This window comes from Periplaneta americana, chromosome 14 (genome assembly GCF_040183065.1).
Source record: "Periplaneta americana isolate PAMFEO1 chromosome 14, P.americana_PAMFEO1_priV1, whole genome shotgun sequence".
NCBI lineage: Eukaryota > Metazoa > Arthropoda > Insecta > Blattodea > Blattidae > Periplaneta > Periplaneta americana.
The window spans coordinates 66737104-66762187 of NC_091130.1; the positions used below are offsets into that span (position 1 = coordinate 66737104).

The following is a 25084-nucleotide window of genomic DNA, read 5'->3' on the forward strand; positions in this document are numbered from 1 at the left end:
GAATCTGAAAACTATGTATTCTTTGTTTTGTGAATGCTATTCGAATGTTACTAAAATTTAAGAGGAGCCAATAGAATAGAAAATATGCTTCAAGTATTTAAATAAGTATTTTGATTTCTCATTCGCATTACCAAAATCTGATTTTTGTAACCTATGCTATCACTATGATTTCTCTGAAGTAGTTGATTCTGTGATAACAAACGAAAAGTAGATAAACACAAAAGCCTAAAACAATCTTTTCCCCATGACCCAAAATCACGCTCAAAATCTGCTGTTGCCAAAAGTCCCTGTAGTAACAGACCACTTTCATGAATGTCTGCTTTGAATGTATATTTTCAACATTCATATACATGAAACTGAGAAGTCATATACAGTAAAACCTTGCTAAAACGTACCTTCTATAAAATGGAAACCTGCACAAACGAAAAATAAATTTGGGAACGGAATGATTTCCCATGTAGAATAATACTTTAAAATGGAAAACTGCCTAACACGAAAACGGAATCATTTTTGGGCACCATTTAGATAAAAAACCTGATTAAAACAGATAATTTTAAGCGTAACTGTTGCTAAATTCTTTCAAACCATTTTAAATTTTGTAATAATACTGTACGAAGCATGACATATATTTCTGTGTGACTGTACATGGATGGAAGACTTTCGTTATTCTTTGTCAGGGGTTGGGAGTGAAGCTTCTCTACATAACCATGTCACTATTCTGTGTTTATTGCCAAGGAGCCCCCGCAGGTTACTGACCTTCTGTACCTTTACTTCTTCCAATCCTCTTAGATTTTCGTTCATTTATTCTCAGTTTTGTGCTAATAAGCCAATACAGTGATAAAGGACAGTGCGAGTAGAATAAAACTGTGAACAAATTGTAGTGTAGTGTCAATTTAGTTTCACATTTCCGTTTATTTATTCTGAGTTTTGTGTTAATAAGCCAATACAGTGTTAAATAACAGTGCGAATAAAGTAAAACTGTATGATTTAATAAAAAAGCCTAGATGACCAGTTCTATCATGGAAGAGTGGTTTCATAATTTTAATGGACCAATGAAATGTCAAGGTCGTAAGGTCATACTGTTTTTAGACAATGCTACCTGCCATCCAAGGATTGATTTGTGTAACATGAAGTTAATCTATTTTCCATCAAACACAACTTCAATTACACAATCGATGGATCAGGGTGCAATTTACACTCTGAATTGATGCAGGACGTGAAGAAAATCCTACAATGTTCCCTTCAAAAGAAGTTGCGGCAATACACTTAAGAAATGTGGGGGCCAAGAAACTAGGGTGCAGAGAGAGAGGCTGCAATTACATAAGTTAATAATTATGAAAATAAAATTCACTTTGCATGTACTGTAGTAACTTTTATTTCAAATTATTTCTTCATTGTGATCTTCCTACAGTGAGCATATTGCAGTAGTCTATTCGTAGATTTGCCAAAACTCAACTCTTTGTAAAACGAAAACCTGTGAAAACAGAAAAAAAATTCTGGAACGATCGCGTTTTGTTTTGGGAGGTTTTACTATATGTTCTATTTCTTGGAAGACAGTATGTACAACCTTCACGCTTAGAAGCCACTATCTCTTGGAGTGCTATAGGAAAAGGGATGTTCTAGCATTAATGTCATATGTGTCAAGTGCTAATAGACTTTTCTATGAACAGTACCTCAATGCTGAACTGTAACAGAACTCAGACAGTGATGATGAGTCAGACTTGGAATATAGAAGAATATGGATGTTATTGTTTATAATACAATACAATACCCTAACCACATCAACCATTAGTTTTACTTAATTCAGTATCTAAATGTATCACTATCAAGAAATATCCATAAAATCTGACAATCACTAAAAATATAACTTTTAGTTTGGCTTGGTGCTACTATAGTACCATACCCAATATGGTTCTCTGCAATAAGTAGGTATGTGACTTTTATAAAAAAAAACAACAAATTTTCACAATGTAGAAATGCCAATTTTCCCCACTACAAAACTATACATATGCACAGGGCAAAATAGCTGCAAAAAATATGCAGGAGAAATTTGAGGGAATTAAATTTTAACTTCAGTTTCACATAATTATCTCATATCACGAAAATCACAAACTTACTCAATGCAGAGAAGGCTTCAATTGTTCGATTGTTGCTTCCACTGATCAATTACTACTTTAATTGCTGAATAGCTGTTGTATATTATATTCCCCTCCCCTCGTATATGTGGTACCTAAGAAGTTACGTCCATTTTTGGCTTTTCCCCTTCAAAATTTTCTAGAGCTCCTTCAGTGGAGTAGCATAATCCAGAGTGAGACAAGTGGCCAACAGGCTTGGAGTTCACATATTCAGTTTCTTTCAGCCCCGAACCATTTGCGAGAATGCATTTTGCATACCTTTTAAATTTCTCCTCCCATTTCTCCTCTTTCAATTCCAATGTATATTATACAAATAATCCTCCAGTGGCTTAAGGAGGGAAAGCTGGTGATCAACAAGATCTCCCAGCTAGGTCCAATGGACCCGTCGACCAACAGCAGGTGTGGTCCTCCAGATATTCTGGGGGTTGTGTGTGAATGAAGTAGCCACCAAAACGTTAAAATATGGTGTTCACTTAAATCGTCTACAACTTGCCATTTAACAAGAAATGGATTCAGAACACCTCAAAATCTGTGCTTCAGTGGCTGGCCATGATAATATCTTTGAAAAATATTGGAGTGCAAGAGGTCAAATGACTTTATTGTCAAACGCCTGGCATTAGAAAACAACAACAAATATATACGTTCGTAACCAGGGGTATACGGACTTTTTACCCAGTTTGTACAATTAATTTGACATAAATTATATAATGTAATTATTTACATTGCTTTACTATTTATGAAAATCGGTATTCGAAATTCAAAGATATATTAAAAGATATTAGTAGTGTACAAAGAGAAAGCTTGTAGAATAGTATATTATAGGGGAAACAAATGCCTCTTTTCTCTTGAATCATGGGAGGGAATTTTGTAAAATAGTATTTATTACAACCATTCATCTCCATATACAAAGGTAGCAATGTAACACCTTTACTGTTAATAATTCTCGTACAAATACCAACCCCAAATGATTCTACCTCCACCGCTGTGGAGTAATGGTTGGGAAGCCTGTGAAATGAGCAGGCCAAGGTTCAAATCCTGGTTAAGACAAGATACCTGGTTGACGTTTTTTTCAGGGTTTTCCCTCAATCCATTAAGAGCACATAACTTTCGACATTGGACTCTGGACTCATTTTGCCAGCATTATCACCTTCATATCATTCAGATGCTACATAACCATAGCAGTTGATAGTATCGTAAAATAACCCACTCTTATCATACCTGGCTTTTTAATTATTTGCAGCACGAAATTAACTCAAACAGTTAGATACATTACACATTTTAAGAGAAATGAAAGAATTTTTATCTACTTCCATAATGGTTATATTTATACTGATTTTACACAGAAAATCATGTAGGCCTAGATAATTTTTATTTTAAAACATGTAGACTAAAATTTTCAATTTTAAACAAAATTCTATAGATAATTTGTATCTCTGAAACATTTCATTTGCCACTTATTTTATGTAAAAAATAAATTCAGCAACAAAACTGATACCTTGAGTCGATTTTAAATAACTAGTCATTTCATACAATAATAATAAAGAAGAATGGATTTCATTATGGTAGTAGCAGTAGCAGTAGCAGTAGCAATAGTAGACTAAGAATAGATTAAATTAGAAAAAAAAACTTTGGGAAGTTTAGCTCCCTCCAAGTCCTCCCTTAAATCCACCTATGGTTAGGAGATACCTGCAACACAATTTTATTTGCTGCTTTTGCCATTTCATCATTAACATATTTTTACACGGGCAAGCTTAATTTGTCGCAAATTTTGTAATATTTATTTTTCAACAAGCCATGTTCAAATGGAATATTTCTGGACCTAAGCCATTTTTCAGTTTGTTTGTTCCAAGCTGTTCTTGGATTTTATTTTTTCAAGTTTATGGGGATGTTATGGAACACTACTCGTACAAAAACCAAATTTGATGTTATTAAAAAAACTCATACTTCACTTTATCAATGAGAAGAATATACTTCATGCCCAATATTTCAAGAAGGATACACTTTGAAAGATGAAGGTTGAGAAACCGGCCCATTTCTTAACATCCGGCCACCCAGCTTATTTTTACGACTTCGTCAAATGCATCAATTGCATGAGCAACCATAATGTACAAATCTTTACAAATGGATAAAAAATATCAATAGAAGGTGCTATTGATCAGGTCGGATGCGGTTTTGTTGTATATTGCAACGGCCAAGAAGTGTACACACAGAGGAACAAACTTTCATCTGAATGCTCCATTGTGCAAGCTGAGCTATTAGCTATTAAGGAAGCACTGATATGGACTAAGATTCATAATTATAATTGCTATATCTACAGTGATTCTCAAACAGCCCTCAAATCTATAGATAATAAGTTTAACCTAAATCCTCTGGCTGTGGAAATAAGAAGACATTTAAATTTAATACTTTACGACAAACACATTTGCTTCTCATGGGTGCAAGGACACAGTGGAACAGCAGGAAATGAAAGAGCTGATGAACTGGCAAAAAGTGCTACAGTTTCGAACTTCAATATGAGCTATAGTCTTGCCCTTATTCATATGTGAAAAGGAAAATAAATGAGCACATAATGAATAGGTGGAACAATCATTGGCTATGCAGTACAAAGGGTTCAGTTACAAGAGAAATCTTTTTTCTAGGGTCGACACCCACTTAAATAGCAACAAAATTATACCGGATTTTATACTAATGCAATTTTTATCGGATCATGGGAAATTTGGGTCTTATTTAGAATGATTTAAATTACATAAGGAAAATGGCTACTTATGTATCTGTGAGAAACATGGATCACGTTTTGTTTCATTGTCCAGTATTCGAAAACAGAAGATTTATTTTGGTCGGACATTTACATTTTTGTAATGTAATATGACGAACCATTTTTCAATGTGTTCAGAAAAATATGCCGTTATAAACAGTTTTGTAATTTTATATGTAATATATTTAAGAATTTGTAATGAATTCAAATTAATGTAATAGATATCTGTTAATTTCAAGTAGCAAGACTGGGTTACCCATGTCAAATGAAATTCTCCTTGTAATACCATAAAATAACAGTCTATACTATAACTAACCCTACTGTACTTTCGGGTAAAATAGGGTTCAAGAAATTGTATAATCAAATAAATATTTCAAAATCAATTAACCTTCTGATAATGAACATGAACAAAACCGACCTAAAAAAAAAAAATTAGGGGAAATTATTGCACACAGACATCATACCAAAATCCACATTTCGTATCCAACAGTAAAAATGTATATTTCTGTGAAAATCTCCAAAATAATATAGTATTACAATACCTTTTTTTTTAATTTCGTATGATGAGAAAATAAACAATTGTATTTTTTTATCCCACAAAATCCAGAATCCTGTAATGACGTAATTTTCAGTTTCCAAGAAGGATTATTTTTGTATTAAAGTCTATATTTAGAATTTAAAAATTTCCTGCTGCTTATCGTAATTATAATTCGAAATGATGATTACAACAATACAATTTCACATGATCACACAATCCTATCAAAAGTGTTCATTATCTACAAATTCCTGTTTCACAGTTCCTGAATTCCACATAAATACTGCACCATAACATTCACTAATACTTAATCCTACATTCATCTGATAATAGCAACATACCAACACCTTAATTTATGGGAGTCACGAAGATTTTTTATGTATTTTGCAACACTTCAATTCCTTTATCATGTAGCAAATGATTTTAGGGCTTATAGTAAATTTTTCTTAACTATTAATCAAAAGCTGTATAAAAATTAAATAATTTAATATGCACCCAAACAAGAAGATGAACTTACGTTTTCTGGCTTGCACAAAATAGAAAATATTTATAATCCCAAAAGTAAGACATTTGATTTCATTTAAACATTGGAAGATTTAAGTAGATATATAATTAATTCTGAACAATTTTACACAGGAAAGCCGTACATATATTATAATAATTTCTAATATTTTCCTATTCACTTGCTTTGCAGATAGATGGAGTCCCAATTAAGCCTAGAGAGAAATCAGTAGGATGTCTCGAGATCTTTAGTTCTCTGACAGATAAAGCTAGATCTAAGAACAGCAAAAGTGGAATGCAATAAGCCATCAAATACTATATATCCTACCACTTACTAAAATGTCAATACTTAAAATGCCCAAATGACGTAACGGTCCACTGTATTTCATGGTCCAAAATCAAACAAGGTCATGTCCATTTCCTGCACTGCCCAAATGACAGAAGGTTCATGAACAGCAACTCATAAGGAAAGGTCGCATGTGACATTTTAATGAAATTCATACTGGGTTGCAAGATTTTAAGAACAGACTCTAACACACAGCAATAGGTTACAGATGTAGATGGTTAGCAATTTTTCGGCAGAAGGGGAGAACTGAAATTATACCAACATTAAATTTCTGGACTACACATCAACTTTATATCACTGAGACAGTAAAATGGCTTACTTCACAGGATAGACGCATGAGATTTTCTAGGACGAATCCTTCTACTTTCACTTTTTTCCCCTCGTTCCTTTTAATTAATAATAGTGTACTCTTCAGTATTATGGAAATTTCTACAGCTAAGTCGAAAATTATGATTTCCAAGGTACTGGAACTGATTAGAAACAAAATATTCCTTGACAATGTAATGCTGGAACAAATTAACAATATTTTAATCTTTTAAATCCTACACAGACAAATTTTTTTGTGGTCTGTGAAGTTTAAATGAACGAAACAGACAATAATTATAAATTAAATATTATTTATAAAGTAAGTTGGTAATCTTAAATTTTATGTAACATTAGACGTAATTAAAATAATTTAAATTTTTCTTTATGTTGTAATGGTTTTTTTTTTCTTTAAAAGGAGTACAATCATTTCCACTGCAGTCAACTGAAACCCCATCAGCTTGCATGCATACTATTACATCAATTGCTTTACAAGGACCCTTCCCATCCTTTAACACGCTCAATTGATTGCAGTGGTCGGAATGTGAACTTGCAATCTAGACATGATAAGCTGGCTGGACATGCCTTGTACACCTTAAACCATTCAGCTAACAAACCCAACACGATTTTACCCAATAATACAAGTATACAGACTCCTGGTTAAGAGCCAGAAATCTGCATGCAATAGTGGTGTAAGAAATCTTCTGGTGTTTGAAGGTTAATATTTTGGCTATTACAGAGACATTCAGTGTTAAGCAGCCTTTAGTTCAGAGACATACCAGATTAAGAATATACAACACAATGGCTAAACCAACAATGGCGTATGTCTGTAAAGCCTGGACTACCAGAAGACAAGATATGAATTCATGCATACAACAGTAGGTTTGATAAAAAGAGATATCATATCCTAGAAGAATTAGATGTGTCACCAATCATAACTTTCCTACAAGACTGCAGAAAAAATGAAAAGATGATATTGAAAGAATGGAAGATTGTAGATGACCTAAACAATTATGCATTACGACCAGCTGATAAATACTCACAGGAACATCTCTTTTTTGAGATCACAACAGATCACTAGGTCCAATGCTTGCCAGGATGATGATGATAAGGATGACGATACTCTTCAGTAATGTTTACTTTTTAAATGATCCATACATTTTAAATACTTTCTCACATGTAGCGAAGTATGAAACACAGTTCGTATAATTCTGGAATAGCTGACAGAGTGGTGAAATATATTATGTTTGTAGACTTTGAAATAGATTTGATTCTGTCAGTACGTTGGTTATATAGCAGATACTGAAGAGATGTGGAACACTTTAATACACGAAGAAGACCTTTCAGAAACTATGAAAGCAGTTCTGGAGTAAGACATGGAATTCTTTCTCTCCTTGACAATATTTCTGTTGCCATTAGACAGGACTATAAGTAGGGTTACAACAGGAAGTAAAAGGAGAATCCAGTAGAGATTGTAATGATCACCTTGAAGGGCGAATTCTGATCATTTTTCATAGTAAACTAAAACAAATAGGTAAACAAATAAACTGAACTTGTGACAATAAGTTCAACTTAACAGGGATTACACAATAGAACCTCTCTTATTCTCACTATTTTTTCTTGAACACATTGTTTGTATGATATTAAAAAAATCATATAAACAATATTAAATTAGAGTGCATCGAACATTGCTCACTGCAATATTTTCCATACGAATTGTTAGAAATTACTGCTCCTGAATTATAATATTCTTAGAAGTATCTTTTTCTTTTTTGAGAAAATAAAATATGTAAGTTTGATGATATTTTTAGAATGTACAGTACATTCGTTACTTGATTTGCATTACACTAGGCAGACAGAAACTGGTTTATTACTGAGTGATCCAATTGGCAATAAAAGTACAATATAATAATTACAAATAAAAAAATTACTATTATAGTAATCACAACGAAAAATTGATTCCCTTGTTTATATTGATATTAATGTTAAGGAGGGTAAGCTCTTTAATTTATTTTTATAATTTTAGTTTTTTATCACCTTACACACCTGATGATGATCGTGATTTTTGAACAAAGAGAATCACTCAGTTTAAAGCAGTGTATTCCACACACAGTTCTCAAGTATGATTCATAATATTTGTTAATGGAGTCAGCACAAAATTCAGAGATGGTTCAGCATTCAGGTCCCCTGTAGCTTGGTACATAAATTGTAGGTGACGGAAGTGTTAATAATGGGAGGGGGAAATAAGATACAAAAGTACGACTGAGGAGATTGGACAGCACCAGATTTTCACTGAAAAATGCCTCCTAGCATGTCTCTAGACTTTGGCATGTCTCATAACAGGTGTTTTGTATGGTTCCATAGAAAGCATTACAGGGTTATTAAATTAAAACTGTATAAAATTACTGTGATGCAGGACAATGAATTGGTGATCCTGGCAGACTAAGAGTTCTAAGTAATTTACATGTTGGATATGAAGTTCTCAACCATTTCTTAAATGAAACCACAATAAGCGAATGACGTTTGGTCTCATATGTATTAAGTCAGTTTCGAAAATAAGTTTTGCGAGTCAGTTATGTCCAGGATATTTATTGAGGAAATCAATAGACAATAGAATAGAAAGAGACATCTCTTGTTTACTTTTCCACATAGTTTCCATGAAGACTGAGACACTTATCATATCTCTCTATGAATTTTAAAAATCCATTCTCATAGAACTCCGTGTCCTGCGACCAGAGATATGCGATAACAGTGCATTCCACTTCGTCATTGCTGTTGTAATGGTGTCTAGACAGATCTCCCTTCAAGGCTGGTCACAAGTGGAAGTCACAAGGCGCGAGATGGGGACTGTAGGGGAAGATGATCCATGCTTTCCCAACTGAACCTCTCCAGAAGAGTTATTGTTGCTGTTGTGTGGGGTCTTGCATTGTTATGAAGAAGCACAACACCACGGTCTCTTCCATCGAATAGCAGCTTTCAATCTCCTCAGTGTATTACTATTGGGCACACATTCCACAGAAGTCCCTTCCTTCAGTCTACTCCTGCACATGTATGGTACAGATGCTTGCAATCACATTACACGCAGTGACATACACGGATGTCCCTGAACTGAAGACCGCACAATTTCCTCCTGCATACATTACTTCTGAAGATATAAATACGCGAAATTTATTTTCGGGCCTAACTTCGTAGGTGCAAAAATGTCTGAAACAAGAGACTCAGCACTTTCAGCATGTACTTGCTCAGTTGGGGTATGTACATAGATCTTAAAATATCCACATTTAATAATCCGTTATGTGATCTATGCTGTTGCAGTATATTAATGAGGATGAGAAGCTTGCAGTGCCATGTGTACCAGCTTGCACACCACATACTGCATGGTGGCCAATTGCAAACTGGATCACTCAGTATCATGGATGGCAATGTGGAGTATGTTGTAGTATTGAACTGTTAGCAGATATTACATGCATAATTCAGGTAGATACTACAGAATTATGACAGAGCCAAATACAGCACTGCACCTGGTTGTCTTTTATATTGCTAACCCTGTGTAACCAACTGACATGACAAGTGAACTGTATGAATTCAGCAAGATTTTATGACAATAATGAAAAAATATGTTACACCGCAATCACCACGATGGCCAATGTTCAGTCCACTTCTGCTGTTCTTTACCTGATTTCTTTTTGTGTTGAGTATCATACCGAAATATCATGTTCACTTTACTTTGTCTGGATCAGTATTACCACTAGTATTCTCATTTGTCATTATTTTTATCTTCCTTATTTTTCCTGTTATCACCTTTATCCTTCCTTACAGTCTTCTTGTCAGACTATACGTAAATACAAAACAATCTTGTAATCTGTTGAGTTGAATAACGATGACTTGGATGATGAAAAAAATGAGATTAGTACCTGTGATAGATGATGATGATTAACTTAAGCCTGAATCACTTTTGTAGTTTGCCGAAGCTTATGTTACATTCGAAAATGTAAAAGTCTTTTGTTTATGAGCTTACTGTCAAGAGAGAGAGCACGTGAGAGAGAGTAATTTAAAATGTTGTTGTTATTGTTTTCTAATGCCAGGTGTTTGATAATGAAGTCATTTGACCTCTTGCACTCCAATATTTTTCAAAGATATTATCATGGTCAGCCACTAAAGCAAAGATTTTGAGGTGTTCCGAATACATTTCTTGATTTGAAATGCACAATGGGCAAAATTGAAATAATGGTCATTTAAAATAGAAAGGACACTTTGAAATACAAAGTTCCAACAAAACATACATCCATGAGAGATTACATTTCAGACAAAGAACGTGCAAATTTGAAATACAGTCTGACATTTTTTGTTCAATGTTTTATATTCCTAAAACATTTTAATTTGAGTTTTTTTCTGCAACTACTGATTTATTGTATGTAGTGTTTCTTCTCCCTAGTGTCTTCAAATAACGACAGAGGCTTCACTATATGAATGGGTTATTTATGAAAGGCCCTAAGTCTTGAATACTAAATTGTTAGCAATTTAAGAAAAACTGCTTTATGGCCGAAATTTTGAAATTAAGACTGAAATAAAAATTGTATCATAATTTCTACTAAGCATTATAGAGTGTGAAACTTAGTCCTCTTCATATCTAAATCGATGTATCTACACCCAAAGAGCAGTATTACATTACAAACTCATTTTCACAAAATTAGTGACTTAGGCCTTTCATAAATAACCCATTCATATATGAGGAAGTCTCATTAAACAAATTCGTTACATACACAGAAATTGCTAAATAACTGCGTGCACATTCACACACAACCACGCAAGAACGAGCATACACACACAGATGATCATATGAGGGACTCAGAGCACAAATGGTATGATTCCACTTTTCATGAAAATTGAGTTATTAACACATTTTGTAGCAAGAATATCCGTACTTTTCAATGTTACAAGGAAATACATATTATACAAATTATCACAGTGCTCACAGATGTAAGCAGTTTATTTTGTGTATTGAATTTTCTCCAGACTTATTCAGAGCACAGAGTTAACAAGTTCGTTGTCTAGTGGCAACACAGAAGACAAGAATGTTAGAATATCTCCAAATTATAATATTAATGGCAAGTAGAGATTACGTTATATAAAAACGCCGAAATAATAATAATACCTGAAATATTGGTCTAATGTGTATACATATTCTATAAATAATTTATCATGAAACATAGGTCATTCCATATCAAATCACAGAAAAAAGTGAAATTCTCAACCTTTGTATTTTTTATTTTAAGAAAACTTATTCCACATTTAGAAAATGTAATTGTGTACAGAAAGTAGTTGGTTTTAGATCTTTGTAGCAACTGGAATTTAAGCTATCGTTCTTTGAAAATTGACTAATATCAGTATGTCAAAATTTGATACACTGACCAGTTTTAAAAGTGCTATTTTCAAGGCTATTAAAGATACAGTTGTGGGGCAGGTGTCATTGCAAAGCTTATGAAATGAGCTTCCAAATGATATATAACATGATCTGAAAAAATTGTTTGCTTTTTCAAAATCATCCTACATAATTTCGAAAAATGAATAGCAAGAAATACGACTGTTACTTAAAATATATATATATATATATATATATATATATATATCATTTAATGTATTAACTAAGTTCCAAGTTTGAATTTAGGACGATAATAGGATCAAGAGATATAATTTAATATATCAAGTATTCTATGGAATTTAAAACATGTTTTCAGGTGAGTTTTGTTGCGCCTAGAATTTTTAAGCTACACAACATATACCAATGAAATAAATGGTGATAGATAGACAAAGGCTCAATGTATCCAACATGACGTTTATTTGGAGCAGGTGACGTCATCTAATGATACACAGGAGGGGGAAAGTTTAGGCACGAATTAGCCGATCGTGCAGTGTAACTAGAGAATGTGAAGTGATAGAATGTTCACAGTGTCAAACCATTGGTTACTAACGAGGCTACAATCTCAATTGAGTAACAATCAGCAGTCGACAAGTTAAATTGGAAAAATTCACAAGTAATGTTGAATGAAGAGAGAAACTACACAATGTCCGAGCATTTATAGTTCAAATGGACATGGGTGCATAAGCAACAGATACCTTACATTCAACATCCCATCCCGACATATGTATTCATGCATAAAACTTATAGCCGTTTCTGATACAGCCTATACACCTTGGTGAAAATTCGTCTTTTTGGTCAAAAATCACATTTTTAGTTTTTAGCACTAAAAAAAATTGTTTATGGTGCAAGGAATCTCTGGGATAATTTTCATGCACTTATGCCCCTCTAACTGCATGTTTCTGCGGCCATTTTTAAAAGGCATATGCATCTATTTATTTTCATTTAAAATATTTCAAACTCATTTTTTTCTGCTTTATTTTCCGCACATTTTGCTTTGCTAAACATGTTATTTCTCCTAAAAAATATGTACTACATCATTTTACTAGCTATCCCAAATATTAAATTAATTATAATTGATTGAATTAAATTAGCTCATAAATTAAGTTACTACTTTACCTTATAGGTTTATCTAAATTTAAATAAATATGTAGTCTACTAGTCGTTAAAATTGAAGAATATTGCTGGAGAACCTTTTAAGTGTAGTTTGTAATTTAAATATGTATTGTATTGATTAAGGCTGGTTGAGTGGAAGAGAAGGCCTTATGGCCTTAACTCTGCCAGCGAAAATAAAACATTATTATTATTATTATTATTATTATTATTATTATTACTACGTGAACGATTTTTTTTTTTTTTTGTGAGCCTTCTTTAATATGTATGTTTCTTTAAGCCTCACATTTTCTTAAATATCAATTTTCTTTTGCAGGAGTTGCTAATTTTTGGTTGTTTTTAGAGTTGACTACATATATATTTGGGGGGGAGGTTTGGTTAAGGAAATGAAAACACTGGACAGTACATTTCGTTTTGGGGTGTTTGAAAGTTATAAAAATGTAATTTCAAGCAAAAATGGTAACATTTGTATAAATAATAGCAATTTTTTTTTTAATTTAAATTTACAAAAATGTTAATAATTCACACATTCTTAAACCAAATTAGATGAAATTTGATATACACATAATTTAAAAGTACTAGTAGAATAAATGTACAAAATTTCAGACTTTTACCTTTATTTGTTTAGACAATTTCACCTCAGTGTATCCTTAAATTTATTTATACATGCATTAACATCTAGGTCATAATGCATGTGTATGATCTTCGAGTATAGCACTAGGCCATGGACTATTGTAGTGATTTTCCATTTCTATTATCGTATGTTATACAATTATGACTTGTATTCATTTTAACTGAACTCAGTTTTTAATAATTATGAATATTATAATAATGGTGATTGGGGCAGTGATAAAACATGGGATGTAAATTTCCAATCTGACTTTGCATTTGTGACTACGGGAAACCATGAGAAGTCTCCATCAGACTGGCTGGCCATGAGGTTTGAACTCCCGACCTTCCAAATGCGAATCTAGTGTGTTACCATTGAGCCACCTCACTTGATTGCAGCATTCTTAGTTATGACAGTACAAACTAATAACCAAAATAACAGTGTTATCACAAGCTGAAACAATTTTTATACCACTGCCTTAACAATCATAACTCATTTTTGATATTTAAGTGTATATTAGTTAGCAATTTAGTCAGTGTCACCAACTCTGTGCTCTTCCAACCAAGTGAATGAATCTTGTACTAAAATTATTTATAACTTCTGACAATGCAATGGTCTCAAATTCAAATTTCAAACATAGATAGGACATTGAATGACAGATAAAATGTACCATTTAAAACAAAATTCAAAGGGCACATTTTCTACAATTAAAGGTCAAAGATCATAATGGCTAACCTTGACATTTCAAAAACTAATAATAAACCCACGTAACCTATCATTGGAAAGAGTATGAAATCAGCTTTCTAACAGTTTCATAATCAACTCTATGCTTCATATGTCCCAAGTTAGAGTAATTTTTATACCACAAATCGTTCAGCAAACATGTAAAATGTTACTAGAATTTGAAAGGGTCAGGTTGTGAGCTGTGTTGATTTCATATAGAATGATCCAAATATGAAATAAAGTTTTTGATGCTGATTTCGGTCTGATAGAGGCAGTCAGCACAAGAAAGATTTTATATATTCTTCAGATATTTGGATGGACATTGCGAAAAATGCATAGTGCAAGAAATTAGTGGTCAAAAAATTCAGTTCTCTTAAACAGCTAGAAGAAAAGATCATAAAAAACAAAAAAGCTAACAATGTATACTGGCTGCAGATGAAATGTATGGGCTATAAAACGTCATCACCTCTTAAAGAGAGCTTCAATTCGGATCATGAGTTCCATGAAGTTAATTTCACAAAGAAGAGAAGAGTAAGGCCATTAAAAAGTCCAACAGGAGTTACTCTATAAATAACCCGTATTTTGGTTATACATGTTAGATCACCTAAAATATATTCCCCCTGTGTATTATGGATACTACCAGAACTTAGCAACATGTTCGTCAACACTTCTGACAAGAAATGTTGAAATTTGTGACAGTGAAAAATAACGAAATTGTACACTGCACTGAACTTTTAGAGCACAAACCCAGCAAGTCCATTTTCAATATTGAAGTTATTTTTGTTGATAGTATGCAGTACACAAAAACATGAGAATTAATTTTTTTTAATGAAATAAAGTGTGTATTAAATTATATACGTGAATAAATATTCTTTACAATTATTATTAATTTCTCATTTTACAAGTACTCATTTTCACATAAGTATCCTAGATGGAGTTACACCATTTGTGCTCTGAACTCCTCATATCACACAAATTTATTCCGGTTTGAAAACGTGTTCCAAAAGCATGAAGATAATGAAGACAGTAAGAACAATGTAGAAAAGATTAATTGCTTTACTGCACATACTGGTTTTGACAATGAGACTACCAAATGCTAGTTTAAAGAAGAAGGAATCAAATTGTAGATGGATAAAATAGATTTATATTCAAAGTATAGTAGTAAATTCAATTGCAAAATATTAATTTACCTGCTTTATTTTTTAATGATGAAGTTTTTTAAAAAATTATTATTATTATTATTATTATTATTATTATTATTATTATTATTATTACATGGTAAAGACTGCATTAATCCTGTTCATGATAGGGACCTATGGCGGGCTTATGTGAGGGTGGCAATGAACCTCCAGGTTCCTTAAAAGCCATAAAGTATTATTATTATTATTATTATTATTATTATTATTATTATTATTATTATTATTAATCAAATGTTCAGGACATTGGAATTTCTCCATTTGTTTTCTAATATGCCAGTAAATTACTGTGATGTTATTAACACTTTTATCTGAAATGTTGACAGCTTTATAGTTTAGTATGTGCTATACGTTCATAATTGAATCTTCTTCTTTGCAAAGAACATTTTGGTGTTATTAGATTCAAAAGTACAGAAAACACCAACATTTTCAGTGTGTAGTGTATTCTCTATTTCATACTTTAGATGATATTAATTCTCAGCCATTCACTGTAGAATTTTAAACTGCGTATGATTAAAGTCCCTATGAAGAGTTCCTTTCTAGAGATCTGAATGGGGAATTAGTTTACGTCTGGAATCCTGTCTTCTAACGAAACTCATCAACATACAGTATATAAACTGTATTCAGCACCTTCTTTAACTTGTAAAGAGGCAGTCTACTTCACCAAAAAGTTAGTGTTCAAATTAAAGATAAAAGAAAGAAAGGAAATACACTTTAGTGCTCGAAACCTAATAATATCAGGATAGAAGAAAACAAAAGATGGTCAAGGGAAACCAGGAAAGTGAAAAGAAAGGAGATTGACACAAGTAAATGGAAGTACATAATGTCTATTTCGGCTTGGGATCATGTGGAAGCCAATCTTGTTGTTATCAGATATTATTATTTTGCTAATATAAAAATTTTACTAAATGCACGAGGTCTAATGAAATGGCATAACTGGACTTCGACTAAAATAATTTATCTGTGAAGTATATGAAGAGTACAGGGGAAAAAACAAAGTCACAATTCTCATAAGGATGATGTCACCAGTATATTCCTGCAAACTTTTAGTGTTTTTCTTATCAAAACTGGTAAAAGAGAATTATCACCACGGATAGTCATCCTTTCCTACCTTTTCATTAGGAACAGCAATAAATTTTGCATTAATAGAATGAATTAGAAGATGACATCACCCTTAAGTGAATTGTGACTAATTGTTTTTCCTCTGTACTCTTCATATGAATATGTCTGTTTTCAGTTACAATGAAGAACAGGTATGAAGTAATTGTTATGGTAATGTACTCCACATCTAACAGAGACAATCTCATTGCAGTAAAAGCATTAATTTTCATAGATTTTAATTTTGTTGCAAACAAAGATGAATATCTGTTATGAACTATGCATGTCAAATATTAATGTACAATGAGAGACATATCTGTTGAGTATACAAAAATGTTTCAAGATCTGTAGTGCAGTTCATACAAGGATTATAGTTTTAATTCTTTCTCAGCATAGATATGTAATATTTAAACAGAAAAGCAAATCGAATATCTCGTCAACATATGACCGAAAACTTTCGGCTCGGAGCATGCAGTGTGCGGCATTTTTGACTTTGAAAAAAAACTCGAGTAACTCAACTACTATGTCCCTTGCATGTCTACAACCATGTTCAACAAGATCAATATCTCACATGAAGTTTTGTTGCCTTAAAGAGTCAGTCCAACAATGATTGTGCATAAAAGTGCACCTTGTACTTTCATCGACTATTTGCCAAGTCATGCATGTCATCATCAATTTCTTAAGAACCTTACAATTGAGAAATAAGAATTCTTGGCCAAACTCTTGGTTGAATTTTAATATTACGAAAATGTATCATATTAAGGAATGAAGTTTAAAACTATCTTTCTTTTTAATTGGATTTTCTGGAAGAAATAAGAATGCAATTAATTTCGGAATTTACTAAAAAATTAGACTAAATTCATGTCCACAGGATGAAGAATCACAGAATTCCAAAACAGGCAACTCATAACATGGACAAGAAAAGAAAACAACTGACACAAACAAAGAGGTGTGTATTCTCTATTCTCCCCTCCTGTTTGAATGCACATGCTTGCCTCTATCTCTCTAACGGTACTGGTAACCACAATCATGACAAAGCTGTTACAAATTAGTTCTGGATTATTTACAGATTATTAAGTTAATAACAATAACTGATTTCAAATATTATCAATCAATCAATCTTCTTAATGTATCCTGACAACTTAAAGTCCACTATAGTCCACTGTAGTCTATATAGTCATTTCAAATATTATAAAATTACTTAAAATGATGAGCATAGTTCAACTTATGATTCGTTAAACTCATGAACTGAGCTGTTCCAATTAATTCAAGCAAAACTGATGCACTCTGATTTCAGCTATACTCTAACATGTGTTATCATATGGTACTCTGTAGAGCAAAGCTATACTATACAAATGGATCTGTAAGTGCTGAAATGTCTGAACATGTCCCACACCAGAAATGAAAAGGCACAACAAATACAACAAAGAAGCTTGTGCTGTGTAGCAATCAGAATGTTAACAGTCACAATCAGAGTTATTTTGTACATCCGTCATATTCTGTGTGCTATTGGAAATGGATAAAATAATGGAATCTTTGGATGTTGTACAGCACTGAAGTAGAAGGCCTCTGAAAACTTGTAGTACTAGCAGCATGTATGTCTTTAATAAACCAAACAAAAAAACACCCAATTGTGTAAAAGTGTAAAAGAAATATACTTTTGAATCAAGACTGATGGAGTGTGCAACAAAGCAAGTTTTAAACATTTGCAGCTGCATACCGAGTAACAATAACACCAAGCCAATGATCTGTAGGAAATTAAACACGCATAAAACTCGAATTAGTCAAAAAATTATAAAATCAAAATGAAACTGCATTCTTTCAAGAATATGTATACTATTCACATATGGTAAGTAACATGTGCTGCCATACTGACCACAAATCACGTCATGTATTTCAGTTGTCTAATATATTGTGTATAATAAGCAACCTTATCGATATATAATAATTGTAAAATAAAAAAAAAGCATCAAATAAACCAAAAATAAAAATCTGTTTGCTACTTATATACAAAATTTAAAGCACCATGTTCCCACCAGAAAACAGTTCACCTGAATCTCCTGATACAAAGAAAAAAAAGCCACATTTCTTCACAATAACATATAAAGATGAGCAAAGGAAGAACCGTAAGACCCCCAAAAAAACCCCAACACCTCCAACATACGGTTGTTTCACTCCTGCTTTCCTCTCGCATCAGCACGCACCTTCACAGCTGTGGTGATGGCTGCAGGCAGGCCCTTCATGGAGCCCTGTTTCATCATCGTGTAAACACCTTCTTCCAATGGATCAACCACAGTTCCAGCTGGTAGCTTCATGCGAAGATAAGTCTCTGCCTCTTCTACATGCTGGCTTGAAGTGGACTCCAATGTAATCTTTGTTACGTAAATATCATTACCCAATTCTGGATAGCTGCCAAATACAACTGACCCTTTGAATTTCTCTACTGCAAGGTTAAGAACAGGCACAATATCCAGTTCTCCACTGCTCAGATACAGCTCTTGGGTATAAAACTTATCACCATCAGGATTTTTTAATAGATGTTCCAAGTTGGTTACAGCATACTCGAAGTATTTTGGAATTCCAGGGAATATATAAACGTTTTCAACTTTTACTACAGGGAAAGTACTAGGATATATCACTGATGAGTCAAAACATCGCTCTTTAGGCTTCAAATAAATTAGATTTGACTGTAGGGGAATTTGAGCTATCTTCAAAGCAGGGTTACTATCGATATCTTTAATGTCACAGACACAATTTACATCCAACAGGATCTTAGCTATTTCCTTGTTCACTTCGACAGGTCTTCCAAATGCACGTGCAACTCCAAGATATGTAACATCATCGTGTGTAGGGCCAACACCTCCACTCGTGAATACATTGTTATATTTCTGGGAAAAATTTGCCACCTCCGATGCTATTTCTTCAATGTCATCACCCACAACAGATATTTTGCACACCTTTATACCTAGTGAGTGAAGACGTTTACAAAGAAAATGGGAGTTTGTGTCAACAATTTGACCTTTTAGTATTTCATCCCCAATTACTATTATACCCGCAGTGTGGGAAGCCATCTTGCATAACATTAAAATTATTATCAATTGCTACTCAATTTATTTATCTTAAAAAAATTCTTACCTATCAAACTCACTTTCTTCAAGAAATACTTAGCAGTATGTTTATTTTCAAATAATTGATATGTCTCACTTTTCAATAAAATAAAATGCACTCTAAGTAATAATAGTTTGTATATTCTTCTAGTTACAAGTTGTCTATTGAAAAAATAGTTCACATCTGCAGTTCACCAAGTTTGCTCAAATCTTCTGAACGGTTCGCAGTATTGGCACTGTCTTCAATGTCACGGTGCGCTCTTTCTTCCTTACTCACAACTAATGTTTCACTAACAGTTTGCTGTGCTTCTTGTTTCTGAAGAAGTTGAGCATGCAGCTCTGCTGTTAACTGCCCATCAATTTCTGCTGTTTTTTTCCTAGTAATTTCATTTAGCTGTAAGAATAAAGATTACAAGCTTTAAGAATCCACGTAAGTTACATTTCATAAAAATGCACTAAAATTACAGCACAATACCATAAAAATCAATTTTAAGACAGAAGTTCTACACGAACATTACACCATGTAAGGAAATAAGGAGAATTCCACAGATAAGATTGGATAGCTTTGCAAGGTCAAGCCCAAATTATATAATCATAGAATTGTGTAACTGAAACTTTAAAAGTACTCATAGTCAAAATAGAATTTCACGCCAAGACAAACATAGTTTGATAAAGCTGTGAACTTTACTCCTACTCATTCCTAAATTGAGAATTGATACAAAATAAAACAATGAAAACTCAAATGTTAAATTCCTCAAACATGACACTATGTAGGCCATGAATAATAAATGCAGTTGAAAATGTATGTTTGTCCTTTTTTTTTCACACACATATGTAATAACTACAGTACATGAAAAAAACAGAGGACTGCAAATCATGAAGTACAAATGCAACATTTTTATTATTTGCAAACACACCAACATTTTCTTTAACTGGCACTATAAATCTGGATGAAATTAATCGTATTGTAAGACATTTTTTATTTTAACTGAGTTCTAGATGTAGAAATATCCAATGATTTGAACATGCATGGAAGCTCCATTATCAATGTAATAAAGGAAGTTAAGTTAGATCTAATTGGAACTGTAAATTTTAAAATTGTATTATTACTATGTGAATTTAAATTTAAGTTTTAAACTCTCTTTGTTTCTTGTCTATCTTTGTCAAATATGTGAGCATTACTCTCTAAGCACGAGATTTACTCTTTTGGGGATGTGCTACAATAGTGGTTCTCAAAGTGTGCTCTGTCAATCTCCAGGGATCCGCCAAGAGTTATCAGAGGATACATGGGTTGGCCATATTCTTTTCATTATAATACTCACAAGGAACAGCCTCGGGTTCGAACAAATAATCGCACCAGAATGCAGTTCAAGATCACGTACGTGCACTTGCTTTCAATGGTGACAGTCATTTGTCTATAAAACTCCGCAGTTATGTACTAGAAGGCTCCATTGCATCATACTTTGCACACAGTCTGTTACTCCAATCGAGATTGTGATGGTGGTGTTATCGCAGGTCTTGTTGTCGTGTATGTGTGAGATGAAACATGATGGTGCGAAAGTAGCTCAATCCAATTAATGTTTTGCGATTGGTTGAATTGAAAATATGATCTAAGGTGCACAATGAAAATGGTATTGGTGTGGAAAATGAGTCATTCACATATTTTCTTATATCTCTGATTATAACAAATATGAAAACCTCTTACAAAGTGGAAGTATCATAAGTCATTCACATATTTTCTTGTATCTCTGATTATAACAAATATGAAAACCTCTTACAAAGTGAAAGTATCATAAAATTAAGTTGCAGTTATGATAATGATAAGCAGTGCATTTAATACAGCTGGGATAGTTCCAGTTCGACAGGAGAAGAAAGTAACACCAGAGCGAATATGAACTTTCACCTCCCAAAATGAGCAAAGTGTCCATTGTCATCACAATATTTGATGAGAAAACATTATACAATATTTTTAGACGATTATCATATGAGAAGCTACTGAAAACGAAAAATAATATTAAAGTGGTAATATGTAGCAGAGAAACGAAAAGGTGTAGCGTGGTCAAGGAAAATCACACATAACAAGAAAATGTCATCAAACAACAAACAATAGCCAAGTTTGATGAAGCAAGAGCAGAAGGGTATAGTGTACATTATTGGAACTTACAACATTGGGCAAATGAAGCAGCCAAAAATATCGGACTTTTGAACTTCAAAGCTTTAATACATTTCATTGATAATTTGGAATAATGTCACGACATCAAACTAGGCTCCAACCAAAGAACACGAATCAGAACAAAGAAGAAATAATCCAAAATTCAGAAACATTAGTTACCATATCTATCATGCAGCTATATGTTGGCTATGAAGTGGTATGTTTCTCATCTTCTGTGGACAAAGTTCTTTCACATGCAATCTCATAGTTGAATTGACTCTGGTCACAGTTCCTAACATACTCCAGTTGTATATGTTCACTTGCAACATAATCATTGACAACAGTAACAATTATTTCTGCATGCTGGATTATTTTTTCTTTGTTCTGATTCGTGTTCTTTGTTTGGAACATAGTTATATGGCGCGACATTATTCCAAATTCAATTTTCAAACTATTAATGAAATGTATTGAAGCTTTGAAGTTCAAAAGTTCGATATTTTTGGCTGCTTCATTTGTCAAATGTTGTATGTTCCAATAATGTATGCTATACCCTACTGCTCTTGCCTCATCAAACTTGGCTATTGTTTGTTATTTGATGACATTTAGTTGTTATGTGTGGTTTCCCTTGATCATGCTTACATCTTTTCGTTTCTCTACTACATATACCAACACCACTTTAATATTACTTTCCGTTCTCTGTTCGGGATATCGCTTCAGTAACTTCTCATATGAAGGGTACAGGAAAAGAAACAGCTTTGTCCACTTTTCTTCAAAAATGAGTTATGTATGTTGTTGTTGTAGTAGGATTTCTTGTAGATTAATCCTATGAATGAAACACTGTGATACAATGTGAACAGTCTACAACAAATTTTAGATTTGGCATACAATGTAAAGCTCCATTCTGGTTGGATGATCGTCCATCTCTGCTTCGGCATGTGAGCGTGAGGCCAGCAGCCAGCTGGTCGGTCTAGGCCCTTCACGGGCTGTAGTGCCACGGATTATTATTATTATTATTATTATTATTATTATTATTATTATTATTATTATACAATGTAAAGTATAATATAATATGCTAAAGACAAACTTCAAACTACTCTCCTGAACAATTTGCTAAAGTGGACTGAGCTTGTTCTTTTCCTGAACTTTCATATGTGTTGTTTCCTCGGCTATGACAATCGTCAAAAATATTGTCTAATGTTTTCTCATCAAATAGACACTTTGCTCTTTTTGGGACGTGAAAGTCCACATTCACACTGGCTGCTACCTTGTTCTTCTGTCGAACTGGAACTTTCCCCCTTGCAGTCAATGCATAACAGAGACTTATTATTACGACACTTTAACTTTGTAAGAGGTTTTCATATTCGTTCATAATCAAGGACGCAAGAAAACATGCAAATGATCTATCATTGTGCACCTTACGTCGTATTTTGGTTCAACCAATCATACAATATTAACTGGATTGATTGTTCTCGCCGAACCATTGTGTTTCTTCTCACTACATACACAGGCAACAAGATGTGCGATAATACTACTGGCACAAAGACTGTGCACACAGCGTGATGCAATGGAACCCTCTAGTGCAGGGGTTCTCAACCTTTTGAAGATTGTGAGCACCGCCCACATGTAATATTAGGTGAGCGAGCACCATGAAAACGAATAGTTTAATAGGCTTATGTGAATACATAAATACAAGTAAAATATATAAGGTAAAGGTAAATGTATCCCCGTAACATGCTATAAAGGCACTTGGGGGGGCATGGAGGTAGAGCCCCATGCTTTCCATGACCTCAGTACTAGAATGAGGTGGTGTGGTCGGCACCACACTCTGACCTTTTACCCCCGGGAAAGACCCAGTACTCAATTTTATAGGAGGCTGACTGAACCCTGGGGTCGTTCTGAAAGTTTGGCAACGAGAAAAAATCCTGTCACCACCTGGGATCGAACCCCGGACCTTCAAATAAATAAATATTTTAAAACACTCACAAGAGTTATAATATTCTTGAAGTTGATTATTACTCAGAATTTCTGTGATGCCCATGGAAAAGTCGCTTATAGCTACAAGTAAACAGTCCTACAGATGTTCATTAGTTAATCGTGGTCGTGCTTTGTTCTTGAGGTTATTTCGGACATAGCCAGATATTTGAGAGAAACACTACGCAGTATTTGAAGTCTTTTTGTGTCTTCTGCCCCCCCCCCCCAAAGGTTATGAATTTCTCATTTTAAAATAAATATTTCAGAGCTAAGGAGGACTGATGTTCTGTATGAGAAACCATATTATTTTCTTGAATGATCTTCATTTTTCTGATGAAATCCATACTGAATTGAATGAGGTTATACATCATGAAAAAACCTATCAGGTCTGCAAGATATTATAACGAATGCATAGGAACGCTAGTTGTTCAAGTTCGTACAACAAACTTTGAATTGAAAAAAGATCTCAGAAGCGTGCGTGCTCGTGAGCACTTTTTTACTCACATGACGAAAGCACCAAATGTCATGAGCAACAGGTTGAGAACACCTACTCTAGTGTGTAACTGCAGAGTTTTACAGACAAACTACTGTTACCGCTAAAAGCAGGGCATGTATGTGACTTTGAACGACATTCTGGTGCAATTCTGTTTGTTCGAACCCAGGGCTGTTCCTTGTCAGCAATTTTTTCATAGATACAGAAACGTCCTCAAGCTCTTGTTTAAGTGGCTTGTAAGAATCTTTTTAGAAATATTTTCCACCCTGAAATCTTTTACTTCAGGATGTCCATTTTGAGTTATGTTGTAGATCATGTAGTATTAATCATAGTGCACCACTGAGAGCATTCTACATTACACCACATTTGGAGTAAGAAAAAGAAAAGTTTCCCTAATTTCCTCGAACACACATTACACAAACTATCAACCATATCTTGTCTTTTCATAATGCGAAAATATGGATCAGACATGAAGTCCATCAAGCTTGTAAAGCAAAGCATATTGAAGACAGCACAAACAAATCAGGGGACATACTGTTGGAGGACAAATTTATCATTCCTGACTTACCTAGGAGGAATCAGTGGCACTTTTCTGGTTAACTATAGGCCAAAACTGTTTGGTTTCAC

General features: G+C 33.4%; 1 protein-coding gene across 2 annotated transcripts in view; it reads right to left on the minus strand.

The window, feature by feature from the left end:
• LOC138713378 (FAD synthase-like) overlaps positions 1–25084 on the minus strand; it is a 97211-nt gene that overhangs the window by 56323 nt on the left and 15804 nt on the right. For both annotated transcript variants that reach the window (XM_069845446.1, XM_069845445.1), the window contains exon 3: positions 18939–20235. In XM_069845446.1, coding sequence (XP_069701547.1) covers positions 18939–19817 — 879 coding nt within the window. In that variant the 5' untranslated portion in view covers positions 19818–20235. The remainder of the gene's footprint in view (positions 1–18938; positions 20236–25084) is intronic.